This window comes from Taudactylus pleione, unplaced genomic scaffold, assembly GCF_031769625.1.
Source record: "Taudactylus pleione unplaced genomic scaffold, aTauple2 ptg000987l, whole genome shotgun sequence".
NCBI lineage: Eukaryota > Metazoa > Chordata > Amphibia > Anura > Myobatrachidae > Taudactylus > Taudactylus pleione.
Genome location: NW_028285388.1, coordinates 177,314 through 201,178, shown reverse-complemented (window position 1 = coordinate 201,178; position 23,865 = coordinate 177,314). Strand labels below are relative to the sequence as shown.

Here is a 23,865-nt window from a genome sequence, read left to right as displayed (position 1 = left end):
TTTATCTGCCAGCCTTTTCCCTCCCCTCAGCCTTTGTCTGCCTGCCTTCTCTCTCCCCTCAGCCTTTATCTGCCCGCCTTCCCCCTCCCCTCAGGATTTATCTGCCCGCCTTCTCCCTCCCCGCAGCCACGCTAAGCCCGCCCAGGTATCCCAGCTAATATTAAATAAAGCAACAATTCAATTTTTGTTAGATTTTATTTTTATCGCAATAATCATGTATAATTGTTATTTTTTGCTTTTGTTTTTTTACTTTTTTTTATTGAAATTCAGGATGCTAAGTAACAAAAAAAAATAAATGGGTAGACAATATAAACATAGTAGCAGAATTAATAATGAATAGGGAAGAAAATACCCAACATCAACAAAAGATACTGAATCACTTTTACAGAAGTGAAGGACACTGAGAGGAAGATATAGTACATAGGTGTTAGCGGTGTGGCATATGCATGCGGAGGGGGGTGGTGTGAAAGATAGAGGGTGGGAGTAAATCAGATAAAATAATAGAGTTGGGAGGGGGGGGATCTGCCAACACTCAATCAGAAAAAGGCCATTTGGATTTATATTATATAAAGGCCCAAGGTTCCCGAATCTTCCTGAAAGAATAGGAGACATTTCAGATAATACTGGTCATGAAATCCATTTGGTATGTGTTCCGTAATCTACAGCAGGGGTCCTCAATTCCAATTCTCAAGCACCTCCAACAGGTTATGTTTGGAGAATGTCTTTAATCATGCGCGTGTAATGCAGTAATTGTTGCACCTGCTTCCACAGACAGACATCCTCAAAACATGACCTGTTAGTGGTACTTGAGGGTTGGAGTTAGGAACCATGGTCTAGAAGTTATACTGTAGCTTGGAGAATGGGAAGTGTTTTTTTTCTAGAAGCTGCAATTTGACAGGTGGTCACTGAGATGACGTTGTCTGATCAATTAGTTTTGGTGGGTAACTCACAGTAGTAACTCACAGGAAACCACTGATGCCCACAATCCTCATCTAGTCATTAAGCCCCTGTTCTCATACTCGTGTAATGTCGCTTTTGGACCATGGCAATAGTTTATAATACTTTTAAAACAAATTTACCATGTCATCTTATAAGGTTTTTAGCGGCAGTGAGAAAGGTAGATCTACATAAACACAAACATCTTGGCTGTACATTTATGCCATTAGAAGTACATTTAAACTTGTTCTTTCAGTTTAGCGATCACCTCTTTTTTAGTGATTCTTTCCCACTCAGCTGGAATTTCCCCTCGATTTTCAAACTTTAACAGATAGTCACTTTCCAGATTACTTCGAAAGTGGCTCACATACCACTTCCAGTAGGGCTGAAAGGATGAGTCTGGCGTGATGCTCCAGTTGGCATACTCTGGTCCAACTTGTCTGTAATTTTTATAAAGGATTTGAGTGTTTTTGTCTATAACAAGACAATCCATAGAGCTAACAAGGTTAGAACATATATCAAGAACAAATTCATCAGAATGGATCCATGAAATACCAGTTATTGCCTGAGGACGGTGAAAAGGTACAGAGTGATCACCGTCATGGCCAGGTATGGTATTGGTGCAAATCGCTCCACAGAAGGGACACTGCTTCCAGCAGCCACACAACTGTTTGGCCAATATTTTGTGAGGCTTCTTTTCAAAGCAGTCGAAGTTGATTGTTTCCAAATCCTTTTTGAAAATGTCAATGGCATTATCCCAAGCTGTACACATAGCTTCCTGAATGAACTCAATATCTTGAATTTCCTGGTGCTCGATGCCCTTCAGGTCCGCTCTTGAAAATGTTACGAGATCTTTAATTCTGTTGTAGAAGTCATCAAGCCACTCAGATACATTGCCACTCTTATTTTTGAAAAACCTAGTAGAGTCACTTATACTTAGAAGAACAACTTTCTGAAAATGATCTAGACTAATATGTAAGTAGTCCTTCAGCCTATGAGAACCTTTATCAAAGCAGTAATTCTCAACACATTTCTCAATAAAAGTTCTAAAGAACTTCTCTGGGAGATGAAGGAACTGTCTGTATTGTTCAAAGTCTTCCTGTTCAGCCAGGTCAATCAAAATGTAGGTTTCAAGCTTGGAACGATTACCACTGAAAGCTGGGTAGTTGCAAGTCATCTCATCCACAATTGCCAGGGCTGTTCTGGAATACAATGCTGGACGTATTGCTTCAATCAGCTTTGAACATAGAAAGTCTGCAAATGTTTTGATCGAAGCGGCCCCCTGACAAGCAATTGTGAAACAATTAAAAAACTCTTCCCGTTTGCTCTCAAGAATTTGCACAGGAGAATTTGCTTTGTGGAAAACCTCATGCATTGATCGAAAGACCGGCACTGCCATGCTGAAGAGATACAGTGATACATCGATCTTGAACAATTTGGTCAAAGTGAATTTTTTGAACCTCTTTGAAGAATTTATCATTTCTATTTTTTCAGTCACATAATTTATTATGGCATGAAAGTGGTCTTTGTTATAATCTAACCTCTCCCTCTGCTTTTTCTTAGTATATTCCCACATATCCGTGTCCAGGTCATTGAACACTTTTTGAATATGCATCCTATCAGATTCGTCCAGATGATAGGACCTTAAAAACCTTGTCTGTACGGTAACATGCTTTGATAAGTCAACAGAGAATAACGGCCATGTATTGGGGTTGTTCAATTTGTCAATCATGCTAGGCACATATTTGAAATACTGTAACAGAATGTCCTCAGCATCTGCCAAAAATTTTGGTTCTTCTGCATGTGGTGCGTTGTGAGTTATCTCTGCCACCCAGGCTTGCCACAGGAAATTGAATTGATTACTCAGCTCACATTCCTGTAAACCATTATTTTTAATGTCGAGTGCTAACTGTTTGCTTTTTCTAAACAATTCTTCTTCATATCCATTTTGTCTCTGCTTCACTTGGTTCTGACTCTTTAGCAGTCTTATGTGTTCTGTTCCTTGCCTTTTTGTTTCTTCTACAAGCTCATTCTGCAGACTGTTCAACCTGTTTTCAATGTTGGCTCTCCACTGAATTAGTATCTCTTTGTCTTTGTCTTCATTGAAAAAACTTTCAAATTCCTCCTTGACAGATTCAAACTTTTCTTTCACCTCCTTCTCAATGTCCTTCTGGCTAACGGAGGTAACGTCACCTTTCTTGACTCTGTTGTTGAGTTTGGTCTGGAGCTCAAGGAAGTGACGCCTCAGCTCCCATGTCAGCTGCCGGTATTTGTTTTCAACTTTGCTATAGACAGAAATTTCAAGGGTGTTTTTAAAACTAAACACAAAGTTCTCATTTCGCAATGCTGACCAAAGGTCCTCTATACGAATAATGAATTTGGAAATGCTCAGAATGGTGTGAGGGTCTCCTCCCTTAGGACGAAGTATAGTATCTTTCACCTTCTGGGTATCTTCACTATAGTGAGGATTAGGAGGAGCCATGGGTGGGTTTCCCTCCCACAAATGAGCAAAATATTGAATGTGATGTTTTGGATCAAATCTGATGACTTCACTGAAACACTGAATGTTACACAGTTCTTGTTCCGCTGCCAGAGCTGTCATCTTATCCAGTTCTTTCTGGAGTTTTCTACGTCCTTCCATATTTTTATCAACAGCAGTTAAATCACCTACATTTTGGTGGACGAAGAGGCAACTGGAGGACAGCTTCACTTGTTTCATCCTTAGAAATGCCTGGACAGCAATTTGGAGAATGTCTTTGATCTCAGCAGGGTTTTCTCCAAAGACGTTGATCAATGTCATATTGCCCACACCAATGGCAAAAGTTGCCAATTCATTATCATGATTTAGCGTTGATAGATTTGATAGCTCCATGGCTCTCAAACCTTCAGTATCAATAACCAGAATGTATCCAAAACCAAGTTCATTTTTTAAGTCATCGGTAATTTCAATAAGTTGCATAAATGCTCCTCGGGTACATCTCCCGGCACTTACGGCAAACTGCAAGCCAAACATTGTGTTGAGTAGAGTTGACTTACCTGAACTCTGGACTCCGAGTACTGAAAGGACAAATAACTTCTTATCGCCTATAATCTTAATTAATTCTTGTAGCACAGCTTTTATCCATTTTAAGGGTACATAGCAAGCATCCCCATCCATAAGTTCAATAGGATACCCAGAGAGCATCATATCAGCAGCAATTTTTGGAAGCTCATAAAAACATTCATCTGTATGCTGCAAATCATGCAAAGCTTCATACATTTGTCCAACTTCTCTCAGGACATGCTCGAGACCAAACATATAAGCATTCATCTGTAATGAGAGACCCTCAAGTTTATCTGGTAAAGCTTTTGCTAGTTCCTTGTCTTCCAGTTGCTCTGATTGAAGTTGGGTCCACAAACTATTGTACTCCCCTCGCAGCTTCGACACATGGTCACAGGATAGGTTATCGATGAATATTTTAAACCACTGTAAAAAAAACAGTTTTGAAGTATTTGAAAGGGATTTCAGCTTAGTGATTATATCCTTTATGAACTGATTTTGGCTTGCTTTTTCCAACTGCGTCTGCCTTATTAACTTTTTATCTGTCTCAATCTTACTACAGTGTTGCTCAATGCTTTGATTTATCTTGTTCTGAAGACGTGTCAGCTCTTTGTCTTTTTGGCACCACAAGTGCCAAAGTTGTCCTGAAAGAGGCAATAGCTCCTCCTTGGATTTCATTAGATCATTTTGTTTTAATAGGGACAACATTGCCTCAGCATGACGTTTACCTTCTACACATTCCTCACTATCTTCATCCACAAAGAACCCATATTGTCTTGCGGTTGCGGCACAGGCTTCAAGACTGCATGATTTAGCAGAGGAAGCCAACAAACGTCTGAGAGATTTGGTTAGGTCCTCCAGAACTTTTGCTTCATTCTGATTTTTAAGGCCAATTATCACTTGCTTGTTTTCGTTGTGTACATTTACAGATATTTCTTTGTCTGGAAGGAGTATTATTAATGGTTTTTCTTTTAACTGCTTTGTGGACATCACATTGTTAAATTCATTCATGTCTGACTGAGAGAAGAGCATTACATTTATTGAAGAAATTTTTTGCAAGAAGGCAGCTTGCTTCTTATGTTCCCGAGCATCCCCTCGAAGGTTGACAAAAGCAGTGCACTTTTCAAATTTGTCAGTTTCCTTTCCACCAGGGCAAAACCAGAAGATTTCCGCCATCCCATCCATCAATATTCGATTCTTTATGCTTCCTTCACAGTTCCTATGGATGAAGGTGTCATGTCTGTGCTTACTCAACAAGTTGTTCATAATTTGTGACTTTGACAATGGAGATGTTCCCAACCTGGTGAAACAGATCACTGGAACATCAATTTGACTGATAAGCTTTTCTTCATGTTTTCCTGTTTCAGGATCTAAAATACTTTTTTGGATCTGTCTAAAAGCCCACAGAGGTAGTTCTATTTCGGAGTCATAAGGCCTTGGTACTATGAAGGGCAGCGCAAACTGGCATGTAGACAACTTAGTGAAAGTGTATTGTCTCATAAAAACATCTGAACAGTGATAGATGGCCATCAAGAGGTCCATGGGGTGTATAGTTTCCTTCGTTGTTGAAACTGTGTTGCTCTCTGTTTCAGAACAATATTTGAGAAAATCCTCAAATGATTCAAAAGTGTTGGTTTCAACCTGTGGTTCACATAGATCTTCAGAGGGGCTGGTTTCACTATTGTCTTTGCAAACCAAGTACCTGAAGCGATAGTCTAATCTCATCAACATCTGCATAAACTGCAGAGGGAGATCACTCTCTTTTTCTGTTCGACTGAGCAAAGATGTGTGGACCACATGAAAGTTTCTCCTGTTCAAACCTTTAGGGTAGTACTGCTCTAGTCCTAGTCTCACCATCAGGTTGGTAACATCTTGGTTCAAATTCAGTGCATTGCTTTCTCTGGCGATGGCCACCTGGGGTTGAGATTCTCTTGCTGTTGGTTGGTTGGTTACTTCACACACAGTTTTTATTTCATTTACCAAATTTTCTGAATTGACTTCGATGGTGGTTTTATAATCTCCAAATCTTAAACTGTTCAAATCCTCAATTAAAGACTGTAAATCACTACATCCACTGTAATTTTCTAAAACATTCCTAATCTTCTCTTCAAGAGAACCTTTCATCTTCTCTAACATGACCTGTAAAACTTCCTTTTTCTGTTCAGTGGACATTGGCCTCTTTTTGTCACCTGATGTCAATCCTGCTGCCAATATAAAAGCTTGGGCTTTATAGACTTGAAGATCTCTGAGTTTCTTATATTCCTCAAATAAACATTTAATCTCTTCCACCATAAAGTTGACCTCTTCCCAACCAAGACAATAGCGGAAATAGTCATCCCGCACAGAGTAGCCCACACTGCTTGCAGCACAAAGCACCAGCAGTTCTTCCTCTTTTAGTTCCATGTACCTCAAATTTTTCAAAAAGGAATTAACATAAGAATGAATGTTGACCGTGAATTTGGCTCGTGCTTTGTCTACCTCAGAGTCAACAGTTGGAGAAAGCTGCAGAAGATCACGTTGTGCCTGGGACAGGAAATCAATGAAGGTTGAAAAATTAGAGATATTGGTTTCCTGCTCTTTCTTAGATGGATATAGCCACTTATATATAGGAAAATATGAATCTACATTTTCACTTGAGTATGTAAAATGTTGTAGAAGAAGTTTTACTTGACCACAAATGACAGATTCATCTGATTTGGAGTTTTGCTTGTAAAATTCCAAAACTTTTGTTAAAAAACCTTGTAGTTCCTTATGAGGAAGACAAACATTTAACCAAATATCGAAGTTTCCAGTCTTTTCATTAAGATTCTGTCGAAACTCAATTAATCTGTTTAGTTTTTCGTGTGCAGAATCTACCTCCCAAAATTGTAATCCAGAAAGAAATACATTGGCTTCATAAATGGCAGTTGAGACATTTTCGCCAATTGTCAAGCTAAGTTGTTGACCGGTGATGTCCCCATAAACATCCTTTAGATTTTTTGCCACTTGGTAAACTTTTTTAAAATTCTCCTTGTGGCCAAATAGTATAATTTCCCACACAGGAGTAAGGCAAGAGCCTCGATCGATAACACTCCAGGTCTTATTGCTGGCATCAAGCCCTGATTTCCATTCCTTGAGGGAATCCACAGTCAATGGCCCTCCAGTTTTTGTCACAAAGAGTTGAATATCTGTTTTAAACATCTTCTTCTCGTCATCTTTAGATGATTCTTTTGCCTCTGTTTTTGCTAAATCTGTACTACCAGATGCAGACCAAAGACCAGAGTAGCTTAAATCCACAGCAACATTCAATGCTTTTGTGTTCTCATTTTTAATTTTCTCGAGAATCTCTTGTTTAAATCCCTGGGAAGTAGCTGTCCACCAGAATATACCTCCAAATTGAAGTGGTCCTTGATTGGCATGTGACCCAAAGCGACGGAAGAAATGCTCATATCGCTCCCTTAAAAAGTTGAGCTTATCTGCCTCATTACAATGTTCTTCAAGCTCCTCAATTGTCTTCAGCTCGTTGAGAGCTGCTGTGGACATACGGAGCTGTTCTTTTGAAATGTAGCAGGAGGCCAAGGGAATGTAATTGTACTTGGTAGTAGATATATAGGTACGCTCAGTGTGGGACTCATGCTTTTGTTTTGAGGTGCTGGTGGTGCTGTAGCCAACACTGGCACTGGCCTGAATACCTCCATAACCAACTTTAGCAGCAGTGGCAATACTAAAACCCAACTTCTCCATTGACTTGTGGAATATTGACTCTGCTACAGAAGATGAGAATTCTTTGTGGTCAAGCACAGGGCGCTGTTGAGAGCCGGTGAGAGAGATGCCCTTTGGGACAGCAAGAAGCTGGTCACGTTTTTGTAGAATATCTTCTTGATTCATCGTTAAGTATATACCTTCCAAAGCAAGTCCTCCTGATGCATTAAGCAGAATGTCTTCATCTGATAAGTTAGCAACACTGAAATGTACCTCATCCTTCACTATTAGTTCTTTGTGCAATTTTTCAATTTGTCCCTCCAGAGGCTCCAAAGGACGGGATGATCCAATGCTCAGACTCTTGGATTTCTGTAGGGTTCCTGCTTTGGTCTCATCTTTCTTATCAAGGCGGATTTTGGTTTCCATCGCCATTTTTTTAGTTTCTTCCAAACCTTTATTGGCTTTAGCTTGGTTTTTCGATTTTTGTTTGGTTTGTTCCTCCTCTATTTTCTCCACGGAATCCTGGGAATCTGGTATGTTGAGTAGTTTTCTGAGAGCTTGCTCTTCCCAAGGCCATTCCGCATGTTTTTTAATCATCATGTAATCCTTAGCTCCCATGTACTGCAAGCAGTGGGCACTTTTCACTCCAATTTTGTGGAAGACCTGCAGCCATTTTTCTGGACCGAGACCTCCTTCTTTAATCTTTTTGAAGAGGTCATTTGATGCAGAGCTTTCAGGAGACTCAGCAGGTCTTGCAGCCACCTGTGGCTCCTCAGCCATGACTGCAAGAAACAGAGAAAGATATCTTACTGACAGGCAATTTAAAGTCAAATAATAACAGTGACTATAAATCACGGCACTATTTTATATATTTTATCTTCACCATTTTGTCACTGAACTTTTTTTGTGTGTGTGTTTTGTCATGGATTGGGGGGGGGAGTACAGATGACCTTATGAGTTCCTCTGACCAAGATCTAGGAGGGGGTGGTGGCCCTGAAGCTCTCACACTCCTCAACCTATAAATGTTCTTTCTCCAGTGGGCGGGCAGAAAATTCCGGGCAGAGGGACAGGGGATTCTCTTTTGGGGAGGGGGGTGTGCCCCCTTAGGGACCTTCTGGTTCCAGGGGGTTGGGGATAAAAGTGTCCTTCCTCTTTGAGGGCCGGAACCCACAGCTCTCATGGCACATTTTTGGTGTTTTTACAGGTGTTTTTTTGGTTCACTTGTTCAATAGAGTGTCGCCCCGGGCTTTTAAAAAAATAAAATAAAAAATGAATAGAGACTAAAAATATATCAATGTTATTATAACAGAGAATTAATATGAATGATGTAGTATTTCTTTATAGCAGATATAAGATGCAGATAATACAGACTATCGGGACCATCGCGACCATTGGGGCTTACGACCAGACTCTAGGGTAGGGTCTGGGCACTCGTAAGCCTCAGGGAGCTTCCTGCTCTGTTTGAGCAGGAAGTTCCCACTGACATCAGCAATGATGTCAGTGGGGCCGCCCCCAAACGGCAATCGTTCCGACTGGAACACCTCCATTTGGCCGGGCACGCCCCTGGCCCGCCCAGAAAATGCGGTGAGCTGTCACTCAACATCTACAGCTCGCCCCGTCTGCTACGAGACCCCTAACAACGGAGCGCCCTGTCGTTAGCCGGGTCTCGCGCATGCGCACGACGGAGCCGGCTCCGTCGTGCGCATGTGCTGTGGGGCAACATCGAGTCGGTAGTGAGCGCTCAGCGCTCACGACCGACTCTGAATGAGCTCCTAGGTTTCTAAGCTTCCTGCATGCTCTTTGTTGTGGTAAGCACATAATAATGTCTGATTTTTAAAATGATCTCTGTGATATGAAATCTTACAATACACTGCATATGTTTGGGACAAGTTTGAATATGCAAAATTAATAACAATATATAACATTACTTTATTTAATTACAATTTTACAAACTGATGCTTACTGAAGTACTTATGATGCCAGCAAATTAATCTTTATAAACAGTTGTTAAGACCAGACACGGCGCAGATCTCTTCTGTAGCTGTCAAGATCTTTTAAGATCTCAAACTACTCGCAGCCAGGTACCTTGCACAGGACGGCGTACATCCTGCAAAATGCGGTTTTCAATTGAATTGCATGTGAGCAGAACATTCTCACATGACGTCACAGCACAAAATTCTCTCATGATAGAATCCCTCCCCATAGATATTCCAGTAAGGGGGTGTATACAGAACAATGCTAGGTGTGTCTTTTAAAAGCACAGATCGAAAATGACATTTGGATGGGAAATATCAGTTTTTTAGATTCTTCTGTCATATTTGTTATGTTTTCAATCCATCCCTAAAGACTCAGGGCCTGATTCAGACCCTCTCGCGAGCAGGTCGATGTTAGGCCACTGCGCATGCGCACGCCGGAGCCGGCTCCGACATGCGCATGCGCGAGACCCGGCTAGCAACGGGCGCTCCGTCGCTCCGGGTCTTGCACCAAAAGGGGGCGGCTGTCGCTTTTGTTCGACAGCTCGCACCGTTTTGGAGGCGTGGCATGGGGGTGGCTTCACAAACGGAGGAGAGTTCCCATGCGAAAGCCTGCCGTTTGTGGGCGGCCCCACTGACATCACCAGTGATGTCAGTGGGAGAGCTTCCGGCTCTATTAGAGCCAGGAGCTCTCTGGTTCTTGCGGCCCGATGGTCGCGATGGTCTTGACCTTCACGACCATCATCCTGGCCGCTCGCAGTAGCTGTAGAGCGGCCAGGAGGCTGCTCCAAAAAAATAAAGAAAACACCCTGATTCAGAGCGAGCGCTCTTTCAGAGCGTCCGGCTCTGAAGCAGGCCCTCAATATTTAGCAGTACAGTGATGGTTAATATACTGTCTTATATACTAGTCTATAATACTGTATATAAGTTTATATACCAATCAGCAATAACACTAAAACCACCTGCCTAATATTGTGTAGGTCCCCCTCATGTCGTCAAAACAGCTCTGACCTGTCGAGGCATGGACTCCACAAGACCTCAGATAGTGTCCTGTGGTATCGGGCACCAAGACGTTAGCAGCAGATCCTGTAAGGCCTGTAAGGTGTGAGGTTGGGGCCTCCATGGCTTGGACTTGTTTTAAAGCACATCCCACAGATGCTCAATCGGATTGAGATCTGGGGAATCAGGAGACCAAGTCAACACCTTGAACTCTTTGTCATGTTCCTCAGACCATTCCTGAGCAATGTTTGCAGTGTTACAGCCGGGCGCATTATCCTGCTGAACGAGGCCATTGCCATCAGGGAATAGCGTTGCCATGGATGGGTGTACTTGGTCTGCAACAATGGTTAGGTAGGTGGTACGTGTCATAGTAACATCCACATGAATGCCAGGACGCAGGGTTTCCCAACAGAGCATTGTCCAGAGCACCACACTGCCTCCGCCATCTTCCCTTCTTCCCATAGTACATCCTGGTGCCATCTCTTCCCCAGGTAAACGACACACACGCACCCGGCCGTCCATATGGTGTAAAACAAAAATGTTATTTTTCAGACCAGGCCACCTTCTTTCATTACTCCATGGTCCAGTTCTGATGCTCACGTCTACTGTGGATGCTCTCGGTGGTGGACAGCCGTCAGCATGGGCATTCTGACCAGTGTGTGGCTACGCAGCTCCATATGCAGCAAGTTGCGATGCTCTGTGTGTACTGACACCTTTCTATCACAACCAGCATTAACTTTATGAGCAAGTTGTGCTACAGTAGCTCTTCTGTAGGATAGGATCAAAGGGGATAGCCGTCATTCCTGATGCATCATCAATGAGCCTCGGGTGCCGATGCCCAGGTCGCCAGGTTGTCCTTCCTTGGACTACTTTTGGTAGGTACTAACCACTACATGCTGGGAACAACCCACAAGACCTGATGTTTTGGAGATGCTCTGACCCAGTCGTCTAGCCATCACAATATAGCCCTTATCAAAGTCGCTCAGATCCTTACATTTGTCCATTTTTCCCGCTTTCAACACAAGAACTGAGTGTTCACATGCGGCTTAAAATATCCCATCCCTTGGCATGTGCCATTGTAATGAGATAATCATCAGTGTTATTCACTTCACCTGTCATTGGATTTATTGTTATGGCTGATGGGTGTATACACATAATATATAGGTCTATATACAGATACCACCTATCTGCACATATGTCCCAACATTCCCCTCACATGCCACAGTCCACCCTTGTCACACCCTTCATTGGCCAAATCTTCAGTCCCATATGTCTCTATTTATAAATCACCCTCCCACAATGGCACAATCTGCAGTTTGAGTACATGTAGAATTATATGTTGCACCTCTTGAGTTCTGCACCTCACATTACCTGGAATCTTCGTACCAGCTGCCACAGCACAAAATGACCGTCCCTCTGGGAGCCTGACCTGCAAGAGAACAGCATGTGAGCAGGAGAAGTTTCTGTTTCATGTAAATATTTATTTATATATTAAAGGGCAGCCATTCTCAAGGCTGTGGAAATTCCATGAAACACCCCCTTCCCCTAAAAAAACCCAGCCTTCTTCTACGGCTAAACCTCTTCCACAAATCCCTCATGAATGCTGGTCATGCTGAGTGCCTGGTTGGCTGCTGTCTGAGCCCTCTCACTCATGAAGCATCTGCCTATGTTAGGTTCTAATTTAAAGCTTGGGCATATTTAATGAGAATGTGTTGTATACTGTATATACAATAATACCAGTCATGGGCATTGGTGCTGTTGTCACTTGTGATCCACACAGTCTCATTCTCCCGCCCACACCCTGGCTCGATGGGCTGGAGCAATGTTCGGCCCTACCATAGCCACCACCATCACCATCCTGAATGTCTGGACTTCTGAATCATATCAGCATGGCCTCTCTCCCCACTATATGATAGCATAAATCACGGCATTGCACTGAAGTGGGGGAGGAGGAGGTGTTAGCCATGGTGATGTGAATTTTAACTGGAAGCATTTGAAAATGAGTGTTACAGTGCTGTCATGCTTTTCCAACTTTCTTTATACCCCCTTCGGCCAGGTCATTGTGGCCCTGCCCTTGGCTCTTTAAGGCTGTGATTCACTCCATTTTTCATCAGGGCGGCTCTAGACGTCACTGTGACCCTGCCCCTGGCATTCAAAGCCACAATTAGCTGAATTTTAAAGTGGGGCGTGGGGCTAGGATGAGGCAATTCAGTGCGAATCGCATCATCCAGCCTCCTGGCTGCCCACCTTATTTGGGAAGTGGGCAACATCAGTCGACTGATCAACTCTGACATGAGGTCAGGTGACCCTTCCCCTCCCCCTCAAATTCTGGACTTTCCCAGACCATCCGGGAGAGCTGGCAAGTCTAAGTGTTTTCTTTTCTTTTCAATGTACACTATGTAGACAAAAGTCATTGGACATCCCCGCGTTTCAGCTGGTTTGGGCTCACTAGCTATAATGCATGGTCACATTAACTTTGAGAAGTATAGAAATGTTCTCGATAACTCTAAGCTCCCTACATTCTGGCAGTTCTATGGAAACAACAAATGTTTTTATCAGGACAACAATTCCACCCTGTCATGTTTCCATGGCGACGCTGGACTGGTATACAAAAAATTTGGTAACCTGGATGGACTGGCCAACTCAGAGTCCAGATCTTAACCCCACTGAGAACCTCTGGGATGAATTGGAGTGACGGGTGCACTCTAGGCCGACTTGACTTTCCTCAGTGTCACAGTTGGTCACTGTACATAAGGCAGAATGGCAAAACATAGTGCCTGCTGCTGTCCAGGAACTTGTGGACAGTTTGCCAAGAAGGGTGTCTGCAGTAATCACTGCACGTGGTGACCTACAAAGTACTGACGTCACTAACATCTTGTTGATCTATTTTCTGTCATTGCCCAAACACTTTTGTCTACATAGTGTATGTAAGTTATACCATTTGTGTGTTGTCGAGAGATAGAGATAAAATTAAGATGTCTCTGGTAGTTGGCCACACCCACTCTGGTGACTGGCCATTCGCCTATTTTTGCATCCCCCCTGTGGGCCCTTCAGGTTACTCATCTCAGAAGGAACGTAGGAAAGGAACACTGGCCCTCATTCAGAGCCGTACGCTCTGAGCAGAGCGCACGCTCTGAATGAGGGCCGCCCTCCATGAAAATGGAGCGTCCTCCTGGACGCTCGTATAGCTGTGGGTCACCACCCGCAGGCTATACGAGCGTGCAGTTTGATGGCCGCGATGGTCTTGACCATCGCGACCATCGAAACTGCGAGCCGGAGCCTGCGGTTGAGGTTTTCAACCGCAAGCTCCGGAGTGATTTTGGCTCAATCAGAGCCAAAATCACTCCCACTGACATCACTAGTGATGTCAGTGGGCCGGCTTCTGATGGGAGGCGTTCCCGTGGGAACGCCCCCGTCAGGGAGGCACGCCCCCGGCACGCCCACCAAAGGGGGCGTGCTGTCAGTCAACATCGACAGCACACCCCCTTTGAAGAGACACTACGAGCGAAGGAAAATCCTTCGCTCGTCGCGTCTGGCGCATGCGCACGACGGAGCTCCCTCCGTCGTGCGCATGCTCAGTGCAGAACATCGACCCACTTGCGAGCGGACAGCCGCTCGCGAGTGGGTCTGAATCAGGCCCACTGTTATTATAACTTAGGACATCTCTGTGGACTACTGTATGGGTGTTATTCAGCTTAGGACGGAATTGCAAAGCTGCGTGCAGGCAGCATGTAGGCAGCTTTGCAATTCTGTCCTTGCTAATATGCAAATGCTGCAGGAGGTGTATGCTGCATTTGCGATCCCAGCACTGCGACCATAATTGGCTAAGTGACGGCATGCCAGGCGATCGCACGGCAAGGCTTAAGCACGCCCCCTTTCCCTTCACAGCACACGTCATCTCCAGGAAGTGTATGATTAATCAGTAACATCGAGAGCCATCGGAGCTGCAAGCAGCCCTTGAGGTAGACCCTACCCCGCCGCAAGCACTGCGATCACTGCAGGCTGACATACAACCAGGTGACGTGTACAATGACGCTTCCATGCTAAATATGCACGCCCATGAAAGCCCGTTAGAACGCACAAAAACGCCTGCGTTCGCACATCCACTCCCCCATTTTCAAAGACCAGCCCCTGTCACCTGTCACTACCCACAAATGGCACATTCTGTCACTCAAAGTAGTGGGCAGTCTGTGTACTTTGAACGACCGCTTCCCGATCGCTAAGACTGGCTCACGCACTGTGACTTATACGTATGCGCAGAATGTGAAAATCGGACAGCTACTAGCGAACGCAGCCTAGCTACCGGGTCTGAATCGGGCCCTGAGGTTCATGCTATTCTTCTCTTCCAGCCTGTGCACCTTTGTGTAGCTGTCGTCTATCATCCCCCCGGCCCTAGCTGCAAATTCCTTGACAACTTTGCTTCCGGTCTTCCCCACTTCCTCTCTTCAGACCATCCCTCCCTCATCTTAGGTGACATCAATATACCTATTCATGCCCCCACTCACCTCTGCCTCTAAAGTCCTTACCCTCACTTCATCACTTGGTCTCTCTCAATGGACCTCCTCACCCTCCAATGTGAGTGGGCACTCTCTAGATCTGGTCTTCACTCACCGTTGTGATGTCTCTGATTTCACTAATTCCTCATTCCCTCTCTCTGACCATCATCTTCTCTCTTTTATCTTATCCCTCACTCCTTCTCCACCTTTACCTCCCAAGGCTACCATCGCTAAGAGTAACCTTGAGGCTATTGACACTGTATCCTTATCCTCCCTGCTTGACTCACTTCTCTCCCCCATTGCCTTTCTCTCCTGCCCTGAACAAGCAGTTTCCCTATACAATATCCCCCTTAATTCTGCTGCTCCCTTGGTCAATTCTCATCTTTGCAGATCCCCACCTCAACCTTGGCATTCAAAAAGCACCAGATTCCTGTGGAAGTGCTCATGAACCTCTGAGTGCCAGTCTAGGAAAGCGTGCACCAATGCAGACTTCCTCCATTTGAAATTTATGCTGTCAACCTACAGTACTTCTTCCCTCTCTAAACGTTTTATTTCAAGACCCTCCCAGTCCTCCAACCCATGTCATTTCTTTATCACTTTCAACTCCCTTCTCTGCCCACCAACTCCTCACACCACCTCCTCACTCTCTGCCCTTGACTTTGCCACCCACTTCTCATTTAAAAGTGAATCCATACACCAGGACATCACATCCCACTAGACCTTTCCCACCTCATCCCCTTCTTCCCCACACTGCCTATCCCCATCCTCCTCATCCATTTTGACAAGTCTTACTTCATTCTCCCCAGTTTCTGCAGATGAGGTCATGGCCCTAATCATCCCCCCACCCTTGACCCTATTGTTTCTGACCTCCTCCACTCCCTTTTCCCTGATGCCTGTTCCCATCTTGTCCATCTCAATCGCTCCCTTTTCATCAGACACTGTCTCCTCTGCGTTCAAGCATGCCCTTGTCTCCCTGGTTCTTAAATAACAAACAAAAAAAAGCTACCTTTGACACTGATACTCTCTCTAATTACTACCCCATCTCTCTCCTCCCCATTGCTTACACACTCCTTGAGTGGATTTTCTACAACCAACTTCCCTCCTTTTCTTCTTCCCACTCCCTGCTGGACCCATGTCAGTCTGGCTTTCATCCTCTCCACTCTACAGAAACTGCCTGTGAGGTTCTAGTTTTGTTGTGGGCCCGGGGTGGTGATAGGAGCAGACACTGAAGCAGGTTTAAATGAAAATGAGGAACTTTTAATGAGTGGTTTGGTAGACATGAATATGACAAAAAACTAAAGTCCATATATAGCACTAAGTGCACTTGGGAGCAGTGGTGAAGTAATGGGAGAAAGTTCAGTTAGTGACTGGCAATGGAAAATGTCCAGGTAGTGACTGGTTAATAGAGAAAATATCCAGGTAATGACAGGCAGGGAAAATCAGGTGTAGTGGTTGAAATGAAGAATGCAGGCTGAGGAAGAATCATCCAGCAGAGTGTCAGTGGAGGCAAGGTGCAGAGTGAACAGCAGACTCAGGTACTCATGCAAGGGGAAGGTAATGGAGGATGCAGGGTAGTCCAGCGGGGTTGGAGCAGACAAGCAGGCAGACAGGTAGCGTATCACAGGAACAGGTGGTGAGCACAGGGAACTCTCTCTCAGCTATGCTGAGAAACACGTTGCACTGGCAATGAAGTGAGGCTCTGAACCTCCCTAAATACCAAGTGCTGTGTCGTGACTGGCCAGAGAGAGCATGTGAGAAACCAGCATTGGGCGATTAGGTCACGTGACCGAAGGGTCGGAACAGAAGCACCACCAGGCCTCACCAGCCCAAAGTGACAACATGCCCGCACAGAACCACGCACAGCCAACGCCCCTTGCCAAACACCAGCGCCACCGCCAGACGCCCCCCGCCATAGTGACCTCACAGGTAATACCCGTCGACCACCATGCCGAGAAACTCTGGTTGTGACAGTACCCCCCCCTTATGGGTGGCCTCAGAACACTCACCAGGCTTTTCCGGATGAGCAGTATGGAATCTCCTGACCAGGGCGGGAGCATGGATATCTCGGGCATCGGTCCAACAGCGTTCTTCCGGTCCGTAACCCTTCCAATCCAGAAGATATTGAAGTCGCCCCCTGCGGATACGAGAGTCCAGAACCTGAGAGACTTCGAATTCCACACCTCTTTCGAATCCGAGGAGGAACAGGAAGAACTTTACAAAAATTTGTTCAGGATCAAGGGTTTGAGCAGGGAAATATGAAAAGAGGGACTTTTAGGTAACGAAGTAACTGGCGATAAGCCACAGGATTGATCACTTCGATAATTGAGAAGGACCCGATGAAACGTGGGGCGAATTTCATCGAAGGCACTCTGGGACGTAGATTCCGAGTGGATAGCCAGACTTGGTCTCCACTTTGCATGCGTAGTACCTTCCTACGTTTCCTGTCTGCCTGAAATTTGTAACGAGAGGACGCCTTCTCTAAGTCAGTACGTACTTGAGTCCATATATAGATACAAATCTCCGTATAGTGTCTTCCACGGCAGGCACATCAAAAACAGGCAGGCGTTCAAACTGAAGAACCTGAGGATGAAGACCATAGACTAGTTGGAATGGAGTTTGATTTGTAGACGAATGGTAAGAGGCGTTATGTGCAAATTCAGCCCAGGGCAGTAAATCAGACCAGTTGTCTTGAAAACATGTCATGAAGATCCTTAGGAAGGTCTCAAGGTTCTGATTAACCCTCTCTGTAGATCCGTTGCTGTGTGGATGATAGGCTGTGGAGAAGTTTAGTTTAATTTGCAGAACAGAACATAGCGCTCTCCAGAATTTTGCCACAAATTGAGCACCACGATCTGAGACTATTTTGGCAGGAAGTCCATTGAGACGAAATATATGTTGGACGAACAAGTGAGCCAAATCAGGAGCAGTCGGCAGCTTCTTTAAAGGTACATAATGGACCATTTTTCGAGAATCGGTCTACCACAACCCAGATGGTGGTGTAACCCTGAGAATGTGGTAAATCTGAAATGAAATCCATGGAGAGATGTGTCCAAGGACATGATGGAATAGGCAGGGGTAACAACACACCAGCTGGGGCCTGACGCGAAGATTTATGCTGAGCACAAGAGGTACATAAAGAAATGAACTCCATCACATCAGACTTCATAGATGGCCACCAGTAGCCCCTTCTTAGAAGTCCCAGAGTCTTCCGAGTACCTGAGTGACCTGCAAAATGAGAGGAATGAGCCCAAGTGAGGCGCTGCTTCCTTAACTCCGGGGCCACAAAGGTTTTCCCAGTAGGAGGTTGTAATTGTATGCTGGCAAACACTCTTGATTCCAGTACCAGGGCACTACGTATGGTCTCTGAATTGTCACTACAGAGGAGGGACCTGAACAGAGCATCTGCTTTCTGGTTTAGAGCTCCAGCTCAGAAAGTCAGGGTAAACTGGAATCGAGCGAAGAAGATTGCCCATCGAGCTAGACGGGGGCTCACACACTGGATATTCTTAAGGAAGAGGAGATTCCTATGGTTTGTGAAGATGGTAAAAGGTAATTTGGCCCCTTCCAGCAGGTATCTCCACTCTTTTAACACCAGCTTTACTGCCAGGAGTTCTTGTTCACCTATAGCATAGTTTATTTCGGCTGGAGTAAACTTCTTGGAGAAAAAGCCACAAGGGTGGATTCGGTTGTCTTCATACCGCTGGGACAGAACTGCTCCCACAGCTTCAGATGATGCATCTACCTCCAACAGGAAGGGCCTATCCAGATCTGGTTGTCTTAGAACTGGAGCTGAAATAAACGCTTGTTTCAGAAGTTGGAAGGCAGTCTCTGCTTCTGGTGACCATAGGGCTGGATTAGCACCTTTACGGGTCAGGGCCATAATTGGAGCCATCAAAGAAGAAAATCCTTTGATAAAATGCCTGTAGTGGTTGGCGAATCCAAGTAGTCTGTGGATGGCTTTCAGGGATTGAGGTTGAGACCAGTCCAAGATTGCCTGCACCTTTTTAGGGTCCATTTCTAGATGAGAGCTAGAAATGACGTAGCCAAGGAATGGCACACTGGGTGCATCAAAAACGCATTTCTCCAATTTACAATAGAGGCGATTCCTCCTCAGATGGGACAGTACTTCCTTTACATGTTTGTGATGTTCTTCTACCGAAGATGAAAAAATTTATATATCGTCCAAATATACAACAACTGATGCGTAAAGCAAATCCCGTAAAATTTCATTAACAAAACCCTGAAAGACAGCAGGGGCATTGCACAATCCGAAAGGCATCACGAGATATTCAAAATGTCCATCTCTGGTATTAAAAGCGGTCTACCACTCATCACCTGTGCGAATACGAATGAGGTTATAGGCCCCTCTCAGATCTAATTTAGAGCATGGATCCCTTGACTCTATCGAATAGCTCAGTGATTAGCGGAAGCGGATATCGATTTTTGACAGTTATGTCGATCAGGCCCCGATAATCAATACAAGGTCTTAGACCACCATCCTTTTTGGCCACAAAAAAGAACCCCGCTCCAGCAGGAGAGGTGGAGGGGCGAATAAATCCTCTCTCTAAATTCTCCTGGATGTATTCAGACATTGCTTTAGTCTCAGGCAAGGAAAGAGGATAGGTGCGGCCCCAGGGTGGCATCTTTTCGGGCAATAAATCAATTGGACAATCCCATTCTCTGTGAGGAGGTAAGATATAGCCTGTTGCTCAGAAAAGACATCAGTGTACTCCTGGTACTCTCTAGGGATAGCTGGAGGAACTGATGAAACTGTTTTCCTTACAGGTCAAATCTTGGGAAGACAGGATTTCTGGCAATCAACCCCCCATGAGAGGATTTGCATAGAACACCAGTCTATTTTGGGATTGTGCTGGTGTAACCAGGGTAGCCCTAAAATAATTTCTTGGGAGGCCTCGGGTATCACCAGGAATTTCAGAGACTCGGAATGGAGTGCTCCAATACGGACTAGTATTGGTTGAGTTTCGTGGGTGACGATTCCGTTAGCCAGAGGACGACCATCTATAGCTGTCAGGGAAATCGCATGATTGAGGGATTTGCATGGAATCTGAAATGTGTTAATTAAACTGGAAGTCATGAAATTTCCGGCTGCTCCCGAATCCAATAGAGCAGAAGCGAGGACAGGTTTAGGCTTGAGATCTACGGCTAAGACTAATGCAAAATCTTTAGAATTTGAGGACAGGCTCATTACTCCTAACTTGCAGTCCTCAGTGGCAGTTAGGATCGGGCATTTCCCGATTTATGGGAACAGGAGGCCACCAGGTGACCCGAATCTCCACAGTATAGGCAGATATGACGTTCTGACGTTCCTCTTTGGAGAGATGGGTATGGTTCACCTGCATAGGCTCTTCTTCCATAGGAGGAGGGGATGGACGGGTGGGTAAGGAAGGGGTAGATGACCTTTGTCGGCCGGTTCTGTACTTCTCAGCCTGACATTCTCTGAAGCGTAGGTCGATCTTGTTACAGAGTGAAATCATATCGTTTAGATTGGTAGGAAGCTCACGGGTTACTAAATCATCCTTTAGTTGGTCAGACAGTCCATGCCAGAAGGCTGCGGTAAGGGCTTCCTCATTCCACTTGAGCTCTGATGCTAAAATCTGAAATTGTACGGCATACTGGCTGACGGGACGAATTCCTTGTCTCAGAGTCATAATACCAGACGAAGCTGATACAGTACGTCCGGGCTCATCAAAGATCCTCCTGAATGATGACACAAAGGCTGTATAGTTATCCAGCAGAGAATCTGAACGCTCCCAGAGTGGAGAAGCCCAATCCAAGGCTGAGCCGGACAACAGAGACACTATGTAGGCCACTTTAGTTTTTGCAGTGGGAAAGTTATCAGGCTGTAAGGTGAAATGTATATCGCACTGATTCAGAAAGCCCAGGCAGAGTTTAGGGTTGCCGTCAAATTTGCTGGGCATAGGAAGGTGTAAGCGAGGAGGTGTCCTGTTACCAGAATTCCCAGGTGCAGGAGAGAGCATAGGGACTGTTACCCCAGGGGAGGATAAGGAGGTTTGCAGATGATCTTGTCTTTTAGACATTTCCTGTAAAAACTGAACCATTTGGTGCTGCATGGTTTCCAGGTTTTCCAAACGGCCAGCAATTCCCCCAGAATAAATCTACTCCAGACTCCTGTTCCGTGGCCGGGTGCAAACTGTGAGGTTCTGGTTTTGTTGTGGGCCCGGGGTGGTGATAGGAGCAGACACTGAAGCAGGTTTAAATGAAAATGAGGAACTTTTAATGAGTGGTTTGATAGACATGAATATGACTAAAAACTAAAGTCCAGATATAGCACTAAGTGCACTTGGGATCAATGGTGAAGTAATGGGAGAAAGTTCAGTTAGTGACTAGTTAATAGAGAAAATGTCCAGGTAATGACAGGCAGGGAAAATCATCTGTAGTGGTTGAAATGAAGAATACAGGCTGAGGAAGAATCATCCAGCAGAGTGTCAGTGGAAGGCAAGGTGCAGAGTGAACAGCATACTCAGGTACTCAGGCAAGGGGAAGGTAATGGAGGATGCAGGGTAGTCCAGCGGGGTTTGGAGCAGACAAGCAGGCAGGTAGCGTATCACAGGTAACAGGTGGTGAGCACAGGGAACTCTCTCTCAACTATGCTGAGAAATACGTTGCACTGGCAATGAAGTGAGGCTCTGAACCTCCCTAAATACCAAGTGCTGTGCCGTGACTGGCCAGAGAGAGCATGTGCCAAACCAGGATTGGGCGATTAGGTCACGTGACCGGAGGCAAGATGGCGGCGCCCATGCCAGAGTGGAACGGAAGCACCCCCAGGCCTCACCAGCCCAAAGTGACAACATGCCTGCACAGAACCACGCATAGCCAACGCCCCTCGCCAAACACCAGTGCCACCGCCAGATGCCCCCCGCCATAGTGACCTCACAGGTAATACCCGTCGACCACCATGCCGAGAAACTCTGGTTGTGACACTGCCCTCACAAAAGCCAGGAACGACCTCCTTGCTGCCAAATCCAAGGGCCATTAATCTCTGCTCATTCTCCTTTACCCCTCTGCTGCTTTTGATACTGTGGACCACCCTTTCCTCCTGCAAATCCTTTATTCTCTGGATCTGCATGATACTGGCCTCTCGTGGATGTCCTCCTACCCCTCTGGCCATTCTTTCCCTGTCTCCTCTCATGACTCTCCTTCTCTCCCACGTCCTCTGCCAGTAGATGTCCCCCAAGGTTCTGTTCTTTGAGCTCTTATTTTCCCTTTATACATACTCTTTAGGTAAGCTCATTAGCTATGTTGGCCCCAATATCATCTCTATGCTAATGACGCTCAGATCTACCTCTCCTCCTCTGACCTTTCCCACTCTCTTCTTAAACTTAACATGTCTAAGTCTGAGCTGATCAACTTCCCTCCCTCCCGCTTAACCTCACTTCCCACAATTCATCTATTTATGGCACAACTATCTCCTCTAGCCCCCAAGTGCGTTGTCCTGGAGTTATCCTTGACTCCTCCCTCCCTTCAAATTACCCATTCAGTACCTTACACAATCCTGCCATTTCCATGTCAGAAATATCTCCAGGATCAGACCCTCTCTCACCCTGGAGGCAGCCTAAAACTGGCCATACACCTGCACGACCAGCATACGTCATACTTGCCTACTCTCCCGCTTTCCACGGGAGCCTCCCGTTTTAAGGTGGGAGCTCCCGCTACCCTGCAATATAAAGAGAATCTCCCATTTTCCCCACTGCCCGTCAAAACATCCTAACTGCGCATGCGCGACTCAGTCTGGCTGTGACAAGGGTGGGGTTTGATTATATAGGGGAAGATGGACTGTACAGTGATATGAGAGGAGGGGACACAGCTCCCAGTACACTCTGATATGTGGTATTATAATAATATAGGGGAGAGGGGACTGTACAGTGATATATGAGGGGGAATAGCACAGCTCCCAGCACACACTATTGTGGTATTATATAGGGGAGAGGGGACTGTACAGTGATATAAGAGGGGGAATAACACAGCTCCCAGTACACACGATTGTGGTATTATATAGAGGAGAGGGGACTGTATTGAGACACCAGCCCCCACACACCAACTGGACAGCCGTTACTCTTACCCACAATCCCCAGCACCTGCATTTTGCAGTATCAAACCCCATTATTGCCGGCGTCTCACCCCTGAGTAGAAATAGATATGGTAGTGTATTGATCCCTTTCAGTAGATGTACCTAGAAGTGACGTAAAGTGGGGGCGGGAGTGCGGTTCCATAAAGGCCACCAAAAGTAGAAATTTGTTCGCTTGCCACGCTTCACTTGCCACAGGCTTATATTTCCCCTCCATGTGCACATGGATAGTAACCATTGACGTTGGACATTGAGTGATGACTTCAGGGTACATCTACTGAAGGGGATCTAACCACTATCAAATAGATATGCCCATAGGTAAAGCTAGACACGCCCTTTGGGCGGAGCATGACACCCCCCCCCCCCCTCGATGACACATACTACAACCGACTATAATCTCCCTGAAACTAATTTTCAAAAGTAGGCAAGTATGGCATACGTTCCGATTCAGCATCAGACTCGCCGGAGCTCCCCGGCAGTCCCGGCAGCTAATTTGTTGTTTTTCTTAGCACAGGATCTGTCGTATGATCGATTCTGTGCCTCACGCTCTCATTAGGGAAACATTGAAATTACTTGATTTGCCGCACGATGGATCGCATGAACAAATTAAACGGCACAACCTGCACACGATAG

The 23,865-nt window shown here is 45.4% G+C and overlaps 1 protein-coding gene across 1 annotated transcript; it reads right to left on the bottom strand.

The window, feature by feature from the left end:
• Positions 1-223: 223 nt before the first annotated feature.
• On the bottom strand, positions 224-12,040 carry LOC148454499 (interferon-induced very large GTPase 1-like). Its single transcript, XM_088460863.1, has 2 exons — positions 12,001-12,040; positions 224-8,439 (listed from the first exon to the last, which is right to left on the bottom strand). The coding sequence occupies exon 2, from the start codon at positions 8,435-8,437 to the stop codon at positions 1,175-1,177; it is 7,263 nt and encodes a 2,420-aa protein (XP_088316989.1). The 5' UTR covers positions 8,438-8,439; positions 12,001-12,040; the 3' UTR covers positions 224-1,174.
• Positions 12,041-23,865: the final 11,825 nt, after the last annotated feature.

Excerpts from the sequence above, each read along its gene's own strand:
- LOC148454499 (XM_088460863.1), bottom strand. The coding sequence starts at position 8,437 with ATGGCTGAGGAGCCACAGGTGGCTGCAAGACCTGCTGAGTCTCCTGAA.